General features: G+C 43.4%; 1 protein-coding gene across 6 annotated transcripts in view; it reads left to right on the top strand.

Annotated features, from left to right (window-relative positions):
• BCAS3 (BCAS3 microtubule associated cell migration factor) overlaps positions 1–17,194 on the top strand; it is a 602,204-nt gene that overhangs the window by 3,519 nt on the left and 581,491 nt on the right. For 5 of the 6 annotated variants that reach the window (XM_062215515.1, XM_062215514.1, XM_062215517.1 and 2 more), the window contains exons 3-4: positions 4,596–4,650; positions 14,382–14,457. In XM_062215515.1, coding sequence (XP_062071499.1) covers positions 4,596–4,650; positions 14,382–14,457 — 131 coding nt within the window. Of the gene's footprint in view, positions 1–3,559; positions 3,638–4,595; positions 4,651–14,381; positions 14,458–17,194 lie in introns of all 6 variants that reach the window. The other variant, XM_062215520.1, reaches the window with a different exon arrangement.

Here is a 17,194-nt window from a genome sequence, read left to right as displayed (position 1 = left end):
AGGTGGTCCTTATACAGTGACCTTAGCCTGTTTAAGGCAGTACCTGGCTAAGGTGAAGTTTGTTTTTTGTGTTTACAAATACTTTCTTTTTTTTTTTTTTAAGATTTATTTTATTTATTTGAAAGGCAGAGTTACAGAGAGAGGTAGAGACAGAGAGAGAAGTCTTCCATCCACTGATTCAATCCTCAGATGGCCTCAATAGCCGGAGCTGTGCCGATCCGAAGCCAGGAGCCAGGAGCTTTTTGCGGGTCTCTCACATGGGTGCAGGGGCCCAAGGACTTGGGCCATCTTCTACTGCGCTTCAGGCCAGTGCGTTAACCCGCTGCGCCACAGCGCCGGCCCCTACAAATGCTCTTGGGGAGAATTATAGTATTTTGGCTTATCTCCTTTGAGTTGTTGAACATGATATGAAAATACTGACTTGTCAGAGTCAAGTATATAATATGGTATTTTATAAAGAGAATACCATAATACTTCCTTTTCCCCTGCTACAGGGGAAAACAGAACTTAGTTTCTTTGCTAACTGTGGATTATGGCAACAAATGAAACATATTATTGGGTATGAATTACATGCTATTTTAATATTCATTTTACAGATGAGGAAAGCAATGCAGAGAGAAATTGGGTTCTTGGTAGCAGCCGAGAAGGGGAGCGAGGATAAAGCCAGGCAGCTTGTCTCCAGAGTCTGGGCCCGGATGTAGTAGTCTATGCTGCCTTGCTATGTGGCATTCATTATGAATTGCTTTTTTTTTTTTTTTTTTTAAGAATGAGAGAAAATTTTTTTTTTGACAGGCAGAGTGGATAGTGAGAGAGGGAGACATAGAGAAAAGTCTTCCTTTGCCGTTGGTTCACCCTCCAATGGCCGCTGCGGCTGGCGCACCACGCTGATCCAAAGCCAGGAGCCAGGTGCTTCTCCTGGTCTCCCATACGGGTGCAGGGCCCAAGAACTTGGACCATCCTCCACTGCCTTCCCGGGCCATAGCAGAGAGCTGGCCTGGAAGAGGGGCCACCGGGATAGAATCCGGCGCCCTATCCGGGACTAGAACCTGGTGTGCTGGTGCTGCAAGGTGGAGGATTAGCCTGTTAAGCCACGGCGCCAGTCATGAATTGCTTTTCTTGTGCAATACATAATTTTAGTTATTTATAAAAAAGCTCATTCACTTTTTTTAAAAAAAGATTTATTTATTTATTTAAAAGGCAGAGTTACAGAGAGGCAGAGAGAGAGAGAGAGGTCTTCCATCTGCTGGTTCACTCCCCAAATGGCTGTAACGGTCAGAGCTTTGCTGATCAAAGGCCAGGGGCCTGGAGCTTCTTCCAGGTCTCCCGTGTGGGAGCAGGGGTCCAAGGACTTGGGCCATCTTCTGTTGCTTTCCCAGGCCATAGCAGAGAGGTGGACTGGAAGTGGAGCAGTTGGAACTTGAACTGGCACCCACAAGGGATGCTGGCACTGCAGGCCGTGGCTCTACTCATTACGCCCCAGCACCAGCCCCAATACTCTGTTCTTTTAACAAATAATACTTCACATCTACTCCATGTCTAAGTACTGGCATATTGATTCTGGAGATACAAGGTAAATATGAGGGATGATATACTCCTTCCTGTAATGGAATAGGAAATAAATGCACAAGTAAATAAATACTTAGGCTGTGATCCATGCATATTGTGCTATGATGTAGAATGACAAGGGAGAGTGTGTTTGTGGCTGTCAGGGAAGCCCTCTCTGAAGAAGCAGCACTTACCAGAGATGTGAAAGAAAGGTTAGGGTGTATGAAAGAATCAGGCAGAAAGAAAAAATACTATTTTAAAAAAAGATTTATATATTTATTTGGAAGAGTTACAGAGAAAGAGGGAGAGACAGATCTTCCATCCACAGGTTTACTCCCTAGATATCTGCAGCAGCTAGAGCTGGGCCAAGCCAAAGCCAGGAGCTTTTTCCAGGTCTCCCATGTGGGTAACAGGGGCCCAAGCACTTGGGTCATCTGCTGCTGCTTTTCCCAGGCCATTAGCAGGGAACTGATGGAACAGCCGGGACTCAAACTGCACCTGTATGGGATGCTGGTGTTGCGGGTGGTGGCTTTATTCACTACACCACAATGCTGGCCCTAAAGAAAAATTATTTAAAGAGCTTGGTACAGTGTATGAATTTTTTTTTGAAAAAAAAATTTTCTTTATTTTTACTTGAAAGGCAGAGTTGGAGAGACGGAGAGAGATATTCCATCTGCTGGTTCACTCCCCAGATGGCCCAATGGCCAGGGTTGGACCAGGCTGAAGTCAGGAGCCTGGAGCTTCATCTGGGGGTCTCATTTGGGTGCAGGGGCCCAAGCGCTTGGGCCATCTTCTGCTGCTTTCTCAGGCACGTTAGCAGGGAGCCTTTTAATATATTCTCATCCCTTATCTATGCAAAAAATTCTGTCATGAGTTTCATTTAAATAAAATTTCTGGGATTGAGGCCAGTGTTATGGTGCATTGGGTTAAGCTGCTGTTTACAACACTGGCATCCCATGGGGTGTCAGTTCAAGTACTAGATGCTCCACTTCTGATCCAACTTCCTGCGAATGTGCCTGGGAAGGCAGTGGATCATGGCTCAAGTACCTAGGTCCCTGCCACTCACATAGGAGACTCAGATGGAGTTCTGGGCTCTTGGCTTCCTCCTGGACCAGCACTGTTGTGGCCATTTGGGGAGTGAACCAGGATATGGAGGATAATTCTCTTCCTTTCTCCCCCTTTGTCACTTAGTCGATTAAATAAATAGTTCTTTCTTTCCATTTTTAAAAAAATAAATTTGAGAGCGAGAGAGAGAATGAACTTTCATCTGCTCTTTCACTCCTCAATACGTGTATTGGCCAGGAGTGGTCCTAGGCGAAGCTGGGAGCATGGAACCGAAATCTAGGCCTCCTTTGTGGATATCAGATGTAGCCGATTAAAATGTAACCTCACCTCCCATGGTCTGCATTAGCAGGAAGCTGGGAGAAGGAACTGAAGTTGGGAATCAAACCCAGGCACTCCAATATAGCATGCAAGCATCTTAACCAGCCTCACAATTGCTGAACCAAATGCCTGCCCTCTGAGTGCTTTTAATAACTAATTTTAAAAGATTAATTAATTTATTTGAAAGGCAGGGTGACAGGGTTGGAGAGAGAGATCTTCCATCTACTGATTCACTCCCCAAATGTCATCCACACCCAGGACTAGGCCAGCCTGAAGCCAGAAGCCAGAAGCCAGCAGCCAGCAGCCAGGAACTCCATCCAAGTCTGCCACATGGCTGGCAGGGGCCCAAGCACTTGGGCCATCGTGTTCTGCCTTTGTAGGTGCATTTACAGCAAGCTGAATTGGAAGTAGAGGAACTAGGATTCTTTTTTTTTTTTTTTAAAAGATTGATTTATTGATTTGAAAGAGTTACAGAGAGGCAGAGAGAGAGAGAGGACTTCCATCCACCAGTTTACTTCTCAAATGTCTGCAATGGCTGGAGCTGGGCCGATCTGAAGCCAGGAGCTTCTTCTGGGTCTCATGCAGGTGCAGGGGCCCAAAGTGCAGGGGCCATCTTCTATTGTTTTCCCAGGCCATTAGCAGAGAGCTGAATGAGAAGAGGAGCAGCCGGGACTTGAACTGGTGCCCATGTGGGATTCCGGCACTGCAGGTGGGGGCTTTACCCACTATGCCACACTGCTGGGACTCTTTTTTCTTTTTTCTTTTTAAGATTTATTTATTTATTTGAAAGAGTTACCCAGGGAGAAGGAGAGGCAGAGAGAGAGAGAGAGGTCTTCCATCTGCTGGTTCACTCCCCAGATGGCCGCAATGGGCTGGAGCTGCGCTGATCTGAAGCCAGGGACCAGGAGCTTCTTCTGGGTCTTATGTAGGTGCAGGGGCCCAAGGACTTGAGCCATCTTCTGCTGCTTTCCCAGGCCACAGCAGAGAGCTGTATCGGAAGTGGAGCAGCCGGGACTTGAACTGGTGCCTATATGAGATACTGGCACTGCGGGCAGTGGCTTTACTTGCTCTGTCACAGCACTACCCCCCACCCCTCCCGCCTTCCCGTGGACCCTTAATAGATGCTGTATGGGTTTGTGGGCATCCCAAGCAGTAGCTTTACCTACTGTGCCACAAGTCCTGCCCCTAATAACTTGTTCCACTGCTTGTATCTGCAGCAAAATGCAGGCTGATTTTTTGGTACAGGTAGGAGATGAGGCTGAGAAACAGTTTAAAGAGAAGGTCACTAAATCCTGAGTCATCAGCAACAGTGGTTCTTGCTCTAACTAGGACATTCTTCTGCTCTGACTCAAGAGGAAGATATGATTTAAACAGGTCTTCTGTCATCTATCTTCCAAGTACAAGTTAGAAGATCTCTCTATCAAATTGGGAGAGTATGGCTTTTAAAAAGAGGTAATATTTAAAAAATTTTGAAACCTCAGTTACATTAAATGACATATTCCAAAAATGCATGAAATCTGAACTCAGATAAGCAGATAATCAGGTGATAGGAGTTGGTTTTTCCCTTTGTTTTAATATTATAAGTACCTTTATTAGGTCTTGTAAATAGAGTTTTTCCAAAGTCTGGATTTGTCATGACTAATTTTGTCCATTTCACTTTTGTCCAGAGAGCAGTCCTACATGGAAAGTGTTGTCAACTTTCTACAGGATGTTGTGCCACAGGTGAGTGTGAGAACTATTTTAGAAATAGTTCTACCTTTGACCAAGGGAGCTCAGAGTGATCTGTGTTTTAAATTTGACATTAAGTCAGGGCAACCTGAGACAGGCATTTGATGTTTTTGCATCCTGAGCATTGGGAAGGGGGAACTTTACTTGTTATTGTGTAAGATGTGCCTCAGTTTTTGGACCTAACAGTGATGACTGTGTTCTATTATTCCTTAGCACTGACTCTACTAAGAGAATCAAGGGTGGGATGTTAGTTCAGAGCTGGGATGTGGGCATCTCTGGGTTCTATCTCAAACCCGTCTGTTGTGCTTGTTGAGTATTGCCTGTCAGAAGTGAGAAAAGCCATACATACTCTGCATCCGATTAATTGATGTTAACTGAATATTATACCTGAGTAGAAATATATGTCTCTTTCAAGTTAAGTAGTATTTAATGCCAAGAAGGATATACCTTGTTATACTAATTTATAAGAGTTTTTTTTAGTAATGCAGATTTACTTATTTATTTATTTGATAGGGGCAGAGTTACTGAGGGAGAGGGAGAGATCTTTCATCTGTTGTTTCCCTGAAACTCCATCTGGGTCTCCCACTTGGGTGCAGGGGCCTAAGTACTTGGGCATCTTCCACTGCTTTCCCAAGTAGATTAGCAAGGAACTGGATTGGAAGTGGAGCAGCCAGAGCTTGACCCATATGTGTTAGTAAAACGGTGCCATCTTCCTAAGCCCAGCCTGGCTTACTTGAAGTCAGGTGACCCAATAGCCCAATCATAGTGTCTGTTCCACTCCCACCCTAACAGGATTTGCCGCTCCCTCTTCCTTACCTCTGCAAAGCTATATAAGACCTGTTCTCCCGGTACAGGCTGCTGTTCCCTCTGTGCACGGGGAGGAACCCTTCGGGTTTCCGCCACCCAACAAGAAGCCTTTTCCCTTACTGCAGTGTTTGGTGTGTTTTGTGGTGGCCTTTCCTTTCAATATGGGATGCAGGTATTGCAGGCGAGAGCTTAACCTGCTGTGCCACAGTGCTGGCCCCTACCTGACAAGAGATGAAGAGAGAGAGGTCTTCCATCTGCTGGCTCACTCCCCAGATGACTGCAATGGCCAGGCCAGAGCCAGGAGCCAAGAGCTTCATTTGGGTCTCCCCTGAGGGTGTGGAGGCCTAAGCAGTTGGACCATCCTCTGCTGGTTTCCTAGGCACATTAGCAGGGAGCTGGCTTGGACATGAAGCAGCCAGGACTTGAACCAGCACTCATGTGGCACATTGACGCTGTAGACTGTAACCTAAGTACCTCTTGACACACTTATTAAAAGTGATAATAATTTCCAGGTTCCTCTGTCAGGGAAGTGTGATAGAGATTTGAGGTGATGTCCAGTAACTTGTGTCTTGTAATCTTCTGAGGTGATTCTTATGGTAGCTTTGGGAAGCACTGTTCTGGTGGGGCTGCTGAGGGGACAGGTTTCTTTATTTTTCCTTAAAGTGATGTCAGTCTTCTCACTTCTGTGGTATCTGTAACTGCACTGTTCAAAAAGAAAATCATAGATGCAGTGCTCTAGTTTTATGAGAGGGTCCTAGAAAAGTATCATATTCAAGTTTGTACTGTATGAAACAAAGAGAGTTCATAAAATAAGGGAAAATATCAAGGAATGTTGGTATTGCCCTATTATATTCAGTCAGTTTTAATGAAAATAGGCCATAGTAACAAGGTCTGTGGCACATGTATCATGAAGAAGAAATGCTTTTCTGTCCCAAGACGCTGGATGAATAAGGGAAATCATCTGCTTGACGCAGTCAGATTATTAAGATCAACACATCTGGAAGTTATGCAGGCAGCACCGACTGAACGTTTCGTTGATAGGGGTATGCTGTGAAAAGCAGAGTCTGACGCCTAAGGATGTCAGAGGCAGCATTTGTTTGAAGGAGTCGCGTGGTTTACTGTTTGATATTGAATAACACTGGTTGAGTGGACTTAAGTAGACTGCTGTGGCATAGAGTGTCTTATTTACACATGTGTCAGGCTTGGAAAGCAGCTGGAGGCTGTTCCTCTTTTGAGCCTTGATCCCTGGCAAGAAGCTGCAGTTCTAGTGAAGGGGCATTTACATTTTTAAATTTTTTTTTGTAATTTATTTGCCCTAGAGAGAGCTTCTTTATCAAATTTTTACAAAGACACCTTTTATGGTACTAGGGGTTCTGTGTGGTAGGGAGTAGTTTTTATTGGCTGTAGGAGAAAGGCTATGGTCAGAAGCTTTGAGGGAATAGTCTGGAGAGTTTGCTACTGGAATAAAAATTGGGTTGAGTAATTTTTATTGGGTGAAAAATAGAGAACTGTTAAAACTGATGGAAAAAATACTGCAGATCAGAAGTTTACATTTTAAGCAATATTTGTATTATTTGACATGAAGAGAGAGATTTTTCAGAGAGAGAGAGAGAGACACTTACTCACTGATTTACTCCCCACATGCCTGTGCCTATAGGAACGAGGGCTGAGTCAGACTGAAGCCAGAGCCAGGAACTCAATCTAGGGCAGCCACATGGGTGACAGGAACCTAACTACTTGAGTCACCATCTGTTGCCTCCCAAGGTGTGTATTGCAGGAAACAGGAATTGGGAGCAGAGCTGAGACCTGAACCTAGGCATAGACACTCTGATATGGGCTGTAGGCATCTCTAGGGATGTCTTGATTGCTAGGACAAATGCCAACCACAGAATATTTTATGAACATGATAGATTAGAAAAGTGGTGACACTCTCTTAAGCCATGTGGTTGACTATGAAGATTTGGATCAGAGTAGGGACTATGGAAGTGAAATTGTAGGCATGGATCTAAGAATTAGATTGTTTATCCAAAAATTTATGTTGTTTGTTCCTGTGTGCAAGTCATTATTCTAGTTACTGTGGGAAAAAAGCAAAAATTCAGGAGACACTTCTTGAGCACACCATGTTCCAGGCATTGAGCTAAGTTGTGGAATATTCAGTGCCTAGCCCTGAGGCTTTGTATTCTCACGCAGAGGTTGGCAAACTTGTTTTGTAAAGGGCTAGATAAGTTTTGTGGTTTATATAATCTCTGTCACATCCACTCAGCACTGCTGTTTATGAGAAAGAATGAAGGTAGCTATGTTCCAATAAATCTTTATGAACACAGGACCAGATATAGTGATTTATAGTTTGTAGTATAGCTAAGATACAGTTAAATAAAATAAAACATGGCCAAATAGAAGTGCCACAATAAAGGTGTAAGCAAAGTACCCTAGTAACATAATAGAAGGAAAATGAAATTCAGGTGGATAGCGTCAGAGAAGGCTTAATGAATGAAGTGCCATTTCTATCTCCCTCCCTCCCTCCCTCCCTCCCTCCCTCCCTCCCTCCCTCCCTCCCTTCCTTCTTTCCTTCCTTCCTTCTTTCCTTTCCTGTCCTTCCTTCCTTCCTTAATTTGAAAGTCAGAGTTACACAGAGAGAGAAAGGCAGAAAGAGAGAGAGGTCTTCCATCTGCTGGTTCACTCCCCAGTGGCTGGAGCTGCACCGGTCTGGAGCCAGGAGCTTCCCCTGGGTCTCCCACATGGGTGCAGGGGCCCAAGAACTTGTGCCATCTTCCATTGCTTTCCCAGCCCATAGCAGAGAGCTAGATTGGAAGTGGAACAGCCAGAACTCAAACCGGTGCCTATATGGGATGCTGGCACTGCAGGAAGCAGCTTTACCTGCTATGCACAGTGCTGGCCCCAAGGTGCCATTTCAGTTGAAGTGCATAGCAAAATAAAATCAATCTTCATAAACTGGGAGTATGATGATGATAATGGGAGAAGTTATTACTTAATAATTTATATTTGTTTGAAAGGTAGAGAGAGAGAAAGATCTAGAGATTGTGAGATCTTCCACTCACTGGTTTAGTTTCCACTTGCATATAACATTTGGGACTGGGTCAGGTCAGAGCCATGAACTTGGAACTCAATCTGAGTCTCCTGTCTGGGTGGTAAAGAACTCAGTTACTTCAGTCTTCACTTAATGCCTCCCGAGGGACCCCATTATCAAGGAATCAGAAGCACAGCTGAGACTGAATCCCAGGCACTCTGATGCACGTGGTTGTCCCAGGGATCGTCTTCACTGTTGGGCCAAACTCTTCCTTAGAAAAGAAGTTACAGCTTAATATTTTGTCAGGCTTAGAGTGGTTTAGTGATTAAGAGTATACCATTGATACTAGATAGGGTTTTTTTTTTTTTGACAGAGTGGACGGTGAGAGAGAGAGAGACAGAGAGGAAGGTCTTCCTTGTGCTGTTGGTTCACCCTCCAGTGGCCAGCGCGGCTGGTACACCACGCTGATCCGAAGGCAGGAGCCAGGTGCTTCTCCTGGTCTCCCATCGGGCAGGGCCCAAGCACTTGGGCCAATAGATAGGGTTTTGTATTTCATTTCTCCTTAATAGCTCTGGACGTGTTGAACCTTTCTAAACATTAATGATCCTGTGTATAAAATGGCATTAATCATTGTATTTACCGTGAGTTTGTTTTGAGGCTTAAAGGATGTCATATGTTTATGGCATAAAATAAAGCAAATATGAAGTAGTCAGTATTGGAGGGAGCTGGATTAGACTAGCTATCCAGGGGCAGAGAGAGATTTATAGCTGACCCTCAATAGTTGAAATAATCAGAGTTGAAACATTGTGGTTTTCTAATTGTTGTGGTGAGAGGTAGTCACTTTTTTTTTTTTAATTTTATGATTTATTCATTTGAAAGGCAGAGTTACAGAGAAAGGAGAGACAGAAGAGATAGACACTTTAGGAGCTACTGACCATGTTTTTCTTAGGAAAGCAATAATAGGAATAACTTTTTGTCCCACTAGACATTTATTTACTGGCTGAGAACAGCACTTTCTAACATTTTCTCCCCACATTTGTTATAGAATCTCACATTAATACTTTGTAGTCAGCCTTTGGAAATTTACATTTTCTGCTGCTGTTATGTTCACATCCTGCTGTATTCCTGGAATCATCATTCATGGAGCCTAGAAATTATTTTCTCGGTCTACAGATATGCCCCTAAAGAGAGAATGTGTTGTTGAACTAGATAGTGGCTTCTTTAGTTATCGCTTACTATGTTAATTCTATTTGGGTTCAGCTGATAGCACTGAAGGCTTGTAGGAGCCCTTAGCTGTGCTCTTGATCTAATAATTCCACTTAATGAAAATGTATTTTAAAAATCGAACAAAGTGTTAAAGGCTAGAACAATTCATTTTAATATGTATAAGATTTGTGCATTTTCAGTGTAAAAAATTGTTGCCAGTACAAATGTCAGTAACAGTCAAATGGTGACATCATTGTCCTTAAAGAATAATTTGCTGTAATTAAAAATCATACTTCTGGTAGTAGCACACCATGGAAGTTATTATTTTTTTTAAATAAAAAATAAAACAAGAATGCACAGAAAGATGCCTGCATTGATTGTAGCCATGTTATGTGAATTTTGAAAGTAACTTTGTGCTTGTGACTGTGTGTTTGTGTTAAGAAGCCAGATTAGTGATAAAGGAGGTAGGTAAGTCTTGTCAGTAACAGGATGAAAACTTTGAATCTAAACCACAGGGCTAGATCAGTTGCACAATGTTTGAAGAAGGTGGGTTTATAGTCAGTGCTGGGGCAAAACAAAAAGTTTTATGTGGCAGTACATTGCCCTCCATAAGACAGCAGGTGAGATCTGTGTGGACTCTGGATGAGTCTGGCTTGTTGAGAATAAACTCTGAATAGAGGCAAAGGTGATCATAAGCTGAGGCAGAAAGATGTCAGGTGCTTATTTTTGTTCAATCTTGCAGGAAGGTATGGCAGAACCAGCTCTTACATGCCTCAGTCAGCCTCTCAGAATTTCCTCAAAAATGCTTTCTAAAAGAACACAGCATTTGCTAAGAAGCAAGGAAAATAGGAAGGCATAGGAAAAGCCTGGGTAGTAAAAGCCTTTTGCCATGAAGCCGGTGCACGGAGAGCCCCCTTGGATAGCGTTTGTTCTGCCTGTTCCTGAGAAATCGAAGGAGAACGTCTTGAAGAAGTTTCACGGTGATAGGAGCATGTTGAGTGATGCTGTGCATGGAAAACAGTCCTAAAATAAGTCCGCTTCCATGAAGGTAGTTTTGGTCATATTCTTGAATTACTAGGTTAAAGGGACGCTTGACAGGAAAAATGTGGCATAGTATCCCAGATTAGATCCTAGAGCAGAGAGCAGGCATTAATGGACCAACTTGTGAAATCCAAATAAAAACTGGAGTTTAATTAATTATGGTACCTCAGTATTTCATAGTTTTGAAAAATGTGCTATGGTAATGGGAGGTTTGCTTGTATTAGCTAACGTTAGGGTGAACTGGTTGAGGAGAAATGAGAGCTCTCATTATGCTTACTAACTTAAAATTATTGTCGAATGAAGTTTATTTTAAAAGAAGAGGGCTTCCAGGGATGGCGCTGTGGTACAGTAGGTTAATCCTCCACCTGTGGCTGCCGGCATCCCATATGGGCATCAGTTCTAGTCTCGGCTGCTCCACTTCCAATCCAACTCTCTGCTGTGGCCCAGGAAGGCAGTAGAGGATGGCCCAAGTGCTTGTGCCCCTGCACCTGCATGGGAGACCAGGAGGAGGCACTTGGCTCCTGGCTTCGGATTGGCGCAGCTCCAGCCGTTGTGGCCATCTGGGGAGTGAACCAAAGCATGGAAGACCTTTCTTTTTCTTTTTTTTTTTTTTTTTTAGATTTATTTATTTATTTTTTACAGGCAGAGTGGATAGTGAGAGAAAGAGACAGAGAGGAAGGTCTTCCTTTGCCGTTGGTTCACCCTCCAATGGCCGCTGCGGCTGGCGCATCTCGCTGATCCGAAGCCAGGAGCCAGGTGCTTCTCCTGGTCTCCCTTGCGGGTGCAGGGCCCAAGCACTTGGGCCATCCTCCACTGCCTTCCCGGGCCATAGCAGAGAGCTGGCCTGGAAGAGGGGCAACCGGGATAGAATCCGGCGCCCCAACCGGGACTAGAACCTGGTGTGCCGGCGCTGTAAGGCGGAGGATTAGCCTGTTAAGCCACGGCGCCGGCCTGGAAGACCTTTCTCTCTGTCTCTCCCTCTCATTGTCTGTAACTCTACCTCTCAAATAAATAAATAAAAATCTTTAAAAAAATAAAGAGAAGAGGGCTTCCAAAGATCAGGGTAACAAGATTGAGGAGAATGAAGATGAGGTGGTTGAAGATAAAGTTTATCAATGAAGTGCAGATTTTCTTCTCCCAAGCAGTTAACTGTCCTACACACATCACACTTGCTTTAACTGGAAATTGTATGGATGTTTAAGGTAATCTTTTTGTATAGTAAGCCTGTTATTAAAGTACCCCTTAGTGGTATTTTATTTCTTTTTAAAAAAGATTTATTTATTTGAAAGTCAGACAGATATTCCATCCGCTGGTGCACTCCCCACATGGCAGCAATGGCTGGGGCGAGGTCAGGCCAAAGCCAGGCGCCAGGAATTCCATCTGGATCTCCCAAGTGACAGGGGCCTAAGTGCTTGGGCCATATTGCACTGCTTTTCTAGAAATAGTATCAGGGAGCCAGATAGGAAGTGGAGCATCCAGGACTCAAACTGGCTCTCATATGGGATGCTGGCATTGCAGGTAGTGGCTTAACCTGCTGTGCCAGGATGCAGCTCTCTGAGAGAAGTCTTTTATTCACTGGTTCACTCTCCAGATGCCTGCAACATCCAGGGCTGGGCCAGGCAGAATCCAGGAGTGAGAAACTCCATCTGGATCTCCCACATGGATAGCAGGAACACGAGTACTTGGGCTGTCATCTGCTGCCAGCAGTCATGTTAGCAGGAAGCAGACGACCCAGGACTTGAGCTGGCACTCTGACAGGGGATGCAGGTGGGCATCCCAAGCAGCAGCTTTACCCACTGCTTCACAGCGCATTCCCTTTTAGTGATATTTTAAAAAATTATGTGAAAGGCAGAGCCCAAGGGAGCTATGGAGCGGGTAAGAGAAAGGGAGACACACACACAACACACACACACACACACACACAGAGAGAGAGAGAGAGAGAGAGAGAGAGAGAGAGAGAGAGAGAGAAAGAAAGAACAGAGATCAATCTTCCATTTGCTGGTTCACTCCCCAAATGACCACAACAGCCTGGGCTGGGCCAGGCTGAAGATAGGAGCCAGGAATTCCACCCTGGTCTCCTACATGAGTGGCAGGTGCCCAAGCACTTGGGCCATTCTTCAATCCTTCTCAGGTGCATTAGTAAGAAGCTGGATTGTAAGCACAGCAGTTGTAACTGAAATTGGTGCTCAAATATGGTATGTGGATATGTCAAGCCTTGGCATAACCAACTATGCTACAGTGCTAGTGCCAGGATAGTTTTTTTTTTTTTAAAGATGTATTAATTTATTTGGAAGGCGGAGATACAGAGAGGGAGAGGGAGAGAGAGAAAAGAGAGAGAGAGAGAGAGAGAGAGAGAGAGAGATCTTTGATATGCTGGTTCACTCCTCAAATGGCTGCAACAGCCAGGGCAGGCCTTGGGCAGGGTGAAGCCAGGAGTCAGGAGGTGCCGTGGTCTGCCACATGGATACAGGGGCCCAAGCACTTGGGCCACCCTTCACCACTTTTCCCAGGTTCATCAGCAGGGAGCTGGATCAGAAATGGAGCAGGTAGGACTCCCACCGGCACCCATATGGGATGCCATCACTGCAGACAGTGGCTTAATCTGCTGCAGTACAGCCCTGGCCCTACCAAGAAAGTTTTGTATTCTTTTGATATAGGTTATATTACATAATTGTTCTGTAAGCTTAGAACCACTTTATAATTGCCAAAAAAATTGCAACTGTTGATAATTAAAGGTTTTGAAATATATACAAGTTTTTTAAAAAAATCTATGTAAAAACCTGTGCTTTATGTAGTGATGACTCCTTTTGATTACGGTTGACACTCTAGCATTAATGCATATCTTTGTGACCCTTGCAGGTCACTGATAGGTTGGGTCTGCAAACTAGATATGAGACTGAATAAACAGTGTTATTGCCTGATCCCAAACACCTGGGAACTAAACAGAATAAGGGTGGTAGTTTCCTAAGTTGCCTTACTTGTTAATCAAGGCAGGGGGTGATTTAGTTTTTTGTGTACCTTTGAGTGATAGTGATTCTTCATTATAGATTGAGATTATAGTGTTGGGGGTTTCTATTAATTCTTTTTAAAAAAAGATTTATTTTATTTATTTGAAAGACAGAGTTACAGAGAGATGTAGAGACAGAGAGAGAGAGAGGTCTTCCATTCACTGGTTCACTCCCCAGATGGCCGCAATGACAAACTGTGCTGATCCGGAAGCCAGGAGCCAGGAGCTTCTTCCAGGTCTCCCATGTGGGTGCAGGGGCCCAAAGGCTTGGGCCATCTTCCATTGCTTTCCCAGGCCACAGTAGAGAGCTGGATCAGAAGTGGAGCAGCCGGGACTAGAACTGGTGCCCATATGGGATGCTGGAGCTTCAGGCCAGGGCATTAACTCACTGCACCACAGCGCCAGCCCCTCTATTAATTCTTTAATAGGTTAGAATTAATTTTTTTGTCCAAAGTTGACAGAATCCTTCATAACATTTTTTGGGACTCATAATACTCCAAAATGAGCTAGTTACAAAGATGTAGGGCTGTTGAAAGTAGAGAGGGGTAGTGCAGGTTTTATCACACTTTGTTATGAACATCAGTAATATGAAAGCTTTAAAATACGTGTACTAAAATATTGCTGTTTACTCTTCAGGCTTACAGTGGAACACCTGTAACAGAAGAAAAGGAGAAGATTGTCTGGGTCCGATTTGAAAATGCAGACTTAAATGGTGCGATTTTAAGTTTTTTGGGATATATGAATTCAATGTTTGGTATTGACCTGATTCCGGGTTGGCCTAACCTTTATTTTAGTTGGATTATTTTCTTTTAAATTAACCTTTTTAATTTTTAAAATAAATTCATTTTTTAAAAAAGAGTTTTAGTTATTTATTTGAAAGTCAGAGTTACACAGAGAGAGGAGAGTCAGAGAGAGAGAGAGACAGAGGTCTTCCATCTGCTCCCCAATTGAGCGCAGTAGCCTGAGTTGCACTGATCTGAAGCCTGAAGCCAGGAGCTTCTTCCAGATTTCCCATGTGAGTTCAGAAGCCCAAGAACTTGGGCCATCTTCAACTGCTTCCCCAGGCCATAGGAGAGAGCTGGATTGGAAGTGGAGCAGCTGGGACTTGAACCGGTGTCCATATGGGATGCTGGCACTGAAGGTGGCAGCTTTACCCACTATGCCACAGCACAGGCCCCATAAATTCATTTTTTAAGGTCAGCATAACTACAGTATGGAAATTTTTTGAACTATTAATATATGGTACAATAAGTCTTAAAATAATTGTAACATAGTATTTTTAAATGTCCCAGTTAGTTATTTGCAAGTGAGTTAAAATTTTCCTCAAAAAGATGTTATTAATTCCAGTTTGGTATATTGTATAGAATTCATAACTGCAAAGTAATTGTTAATGTTGAACTTTCCAGATAGTCAAATTGTTTTTTTCTGAGCAGACTCTGTGTTAATCCAAGGTCAGTCTGTACTCAGATACATTCCATTGCTTTTCCTTGCTCCTCTCTCAAAGGGAGCTGCCACTTGAGTGTCTCCCAGGCTCCCATGTCTCCTGGCAGCTGAGTGGGAGGGTGTAAGGAAGGGGAGAGTAGTATTCTCTTTCATTCTTTATATCAACAGCTGGATTTACACTGGTGCTAGCTTCTATAGGCAACCACACTCGTGTTCCAGTTTCTGCCAGGTGATCCACCACGCCGCTTTCCTTTCTTGTCCCTAGCCTGGATGTGGGGTCGCGGTGTTCTGTTGCTAATGGGATAGTTGCCTCACGGTTCCTCGTTCAGCTCTCAGCTCTCCCATCACCAGTACAAGCAGTTACCAGTTGTCTGTATTAACATTTCCTATTTTAAATACTGTGACTTGTTTGTTTCCTCTTGAGTCTTTATCTCCTCTGAGGCTTTTTGTTTACTTATTGTGGCAAAATGCATAGAACATGAAACACCATCTTAACCATTTCTAAGTGTGTACTTTTGAGGTATTAAATATATTTCTAATGTTGTACAACAGTCATCTCCATCAGTTCCCTTTTTTCGTCTTATAAAACAAACTCTATACCCTCGGCTAAATAATGATTCTACATCCACCCCCCCCCCCCAACTCCCACAAGCCCCTGATCTACTTTCTGTCTCTATGACTTGTCTAGTTACCTCAGATAAGTGGAGTCATACAGAATTTTCTTTTTTGGGATTGGTGTATTTTTCACTTTTAACGTCTAAGATTCTTTACTAGTGAATTCTTTTTCTGTTTCTTTTTTATCAATTTTTTTTTTAAAAAAGGATTATTTATTTATTAGGCAGAATTACAGAGAGAGAGGGAGAGATAGAGAATGAGAGAGACAAATCTTCCATCTGCTGATTCACTCCCCAAATGGATGCAGTGGCCAAGGGCTGGACCAGGCCCAAGCCAGGAGCATGGAATTCCATCCCAGATCTTTCATGTAGGTGGAAGTTTTGTAAGCACTTGGCCACCTTCTGTTTTCTCAAGCACATTATCAGGGAGCTGGGTCAGAAGTGGAGCAGCTTGGACTTGAACCAGTGCTTATTCTTATGAGATTCATGTGATGCTGGTGTCACAGGTGGTGGCGTAAGCCACAGTGTTGGCCCCTATTAATGTTAAATGACGAAATTACATCAGTTTAAAATTTTTTATTGGTTTTACTGTATTTGTGATTCTAGAAATGAACAGCACTTCATACCATAAAATAAATAAGTGTTGTAATGAGCTGAGAGAAGAGATTGGTTTTATTAACAGAAAAGTGTTGCAGAAAACACGAAGAATAAGAATTAGATTGGTCATTTAAAAGTATTTTTAAAGGTTTATTTTATTTGTTTGAAGAACAGGGTTGCAAAGAAAAAGAAGGGGAGACAGAGAGAGGACTTTCATCCACTGGTTCATTCCTCAAATGGCCACAATGGCCAGGGCTAATCCAGACTGAAGCCAGGAGCCAGGAGCTGCTTCTGGGTCTCCCACATAGATGCAAAAAGCCCAATCACTTGAGTCATCTTCCACTGCTTTCCCAGGCATATAGTACAGAGCTGAATCAGAACTGGAGCAGCTGGAACTCGAACCAGTGCCCATATGGGATGCCGACACTGCCGGCAGTGGCTTTACTTGCTACAGCACAGTGCCGGACCCCAGAGTTATTTCCTATGTAAGATGGAGTCTCAGAAATAGAACATTAGAAAAATAACTGGTTACTTCAGGTAGCTTTTTTTTTTTTTTTAACGTAACGGGTAAAACGGGGAACTGAAATTGAATTGTCTGTGAAATGTGGCTGTTAAGTCTTTCCTGATTTCTGGAAAGGTCTGATAAAAGTAAGTTTCAGTTTGGCAGACCTTTTATTTTTTAATTTTTAATTATCTTTTTGGAAAACTTTTATTTAATAAATGTAAATTTCAAAAGTACAACTTCTGGATTATATCGGTTTTTCCTCCCATAACCACCCTCCCAACCACAAACCA

Source organism: Lepus europaeus, chromosome 18, assembly GCF_033115175.1.
Source record: "Lepus europaeus isolate LE1 chromosome 18, mLepTim1.pri, whole genome shotgun sequence".
Taxonomy (NCBI): Eukaryota; Metazoa; Chordata; class Mammalia; order Lagomorpha; family Leporidae; genus Lepus; species Lepus europaeus.
Note: the sequence above shows the minus strand (reverse complement) of the source record. Positions and strands in the feature narration are given on the sequence as shown.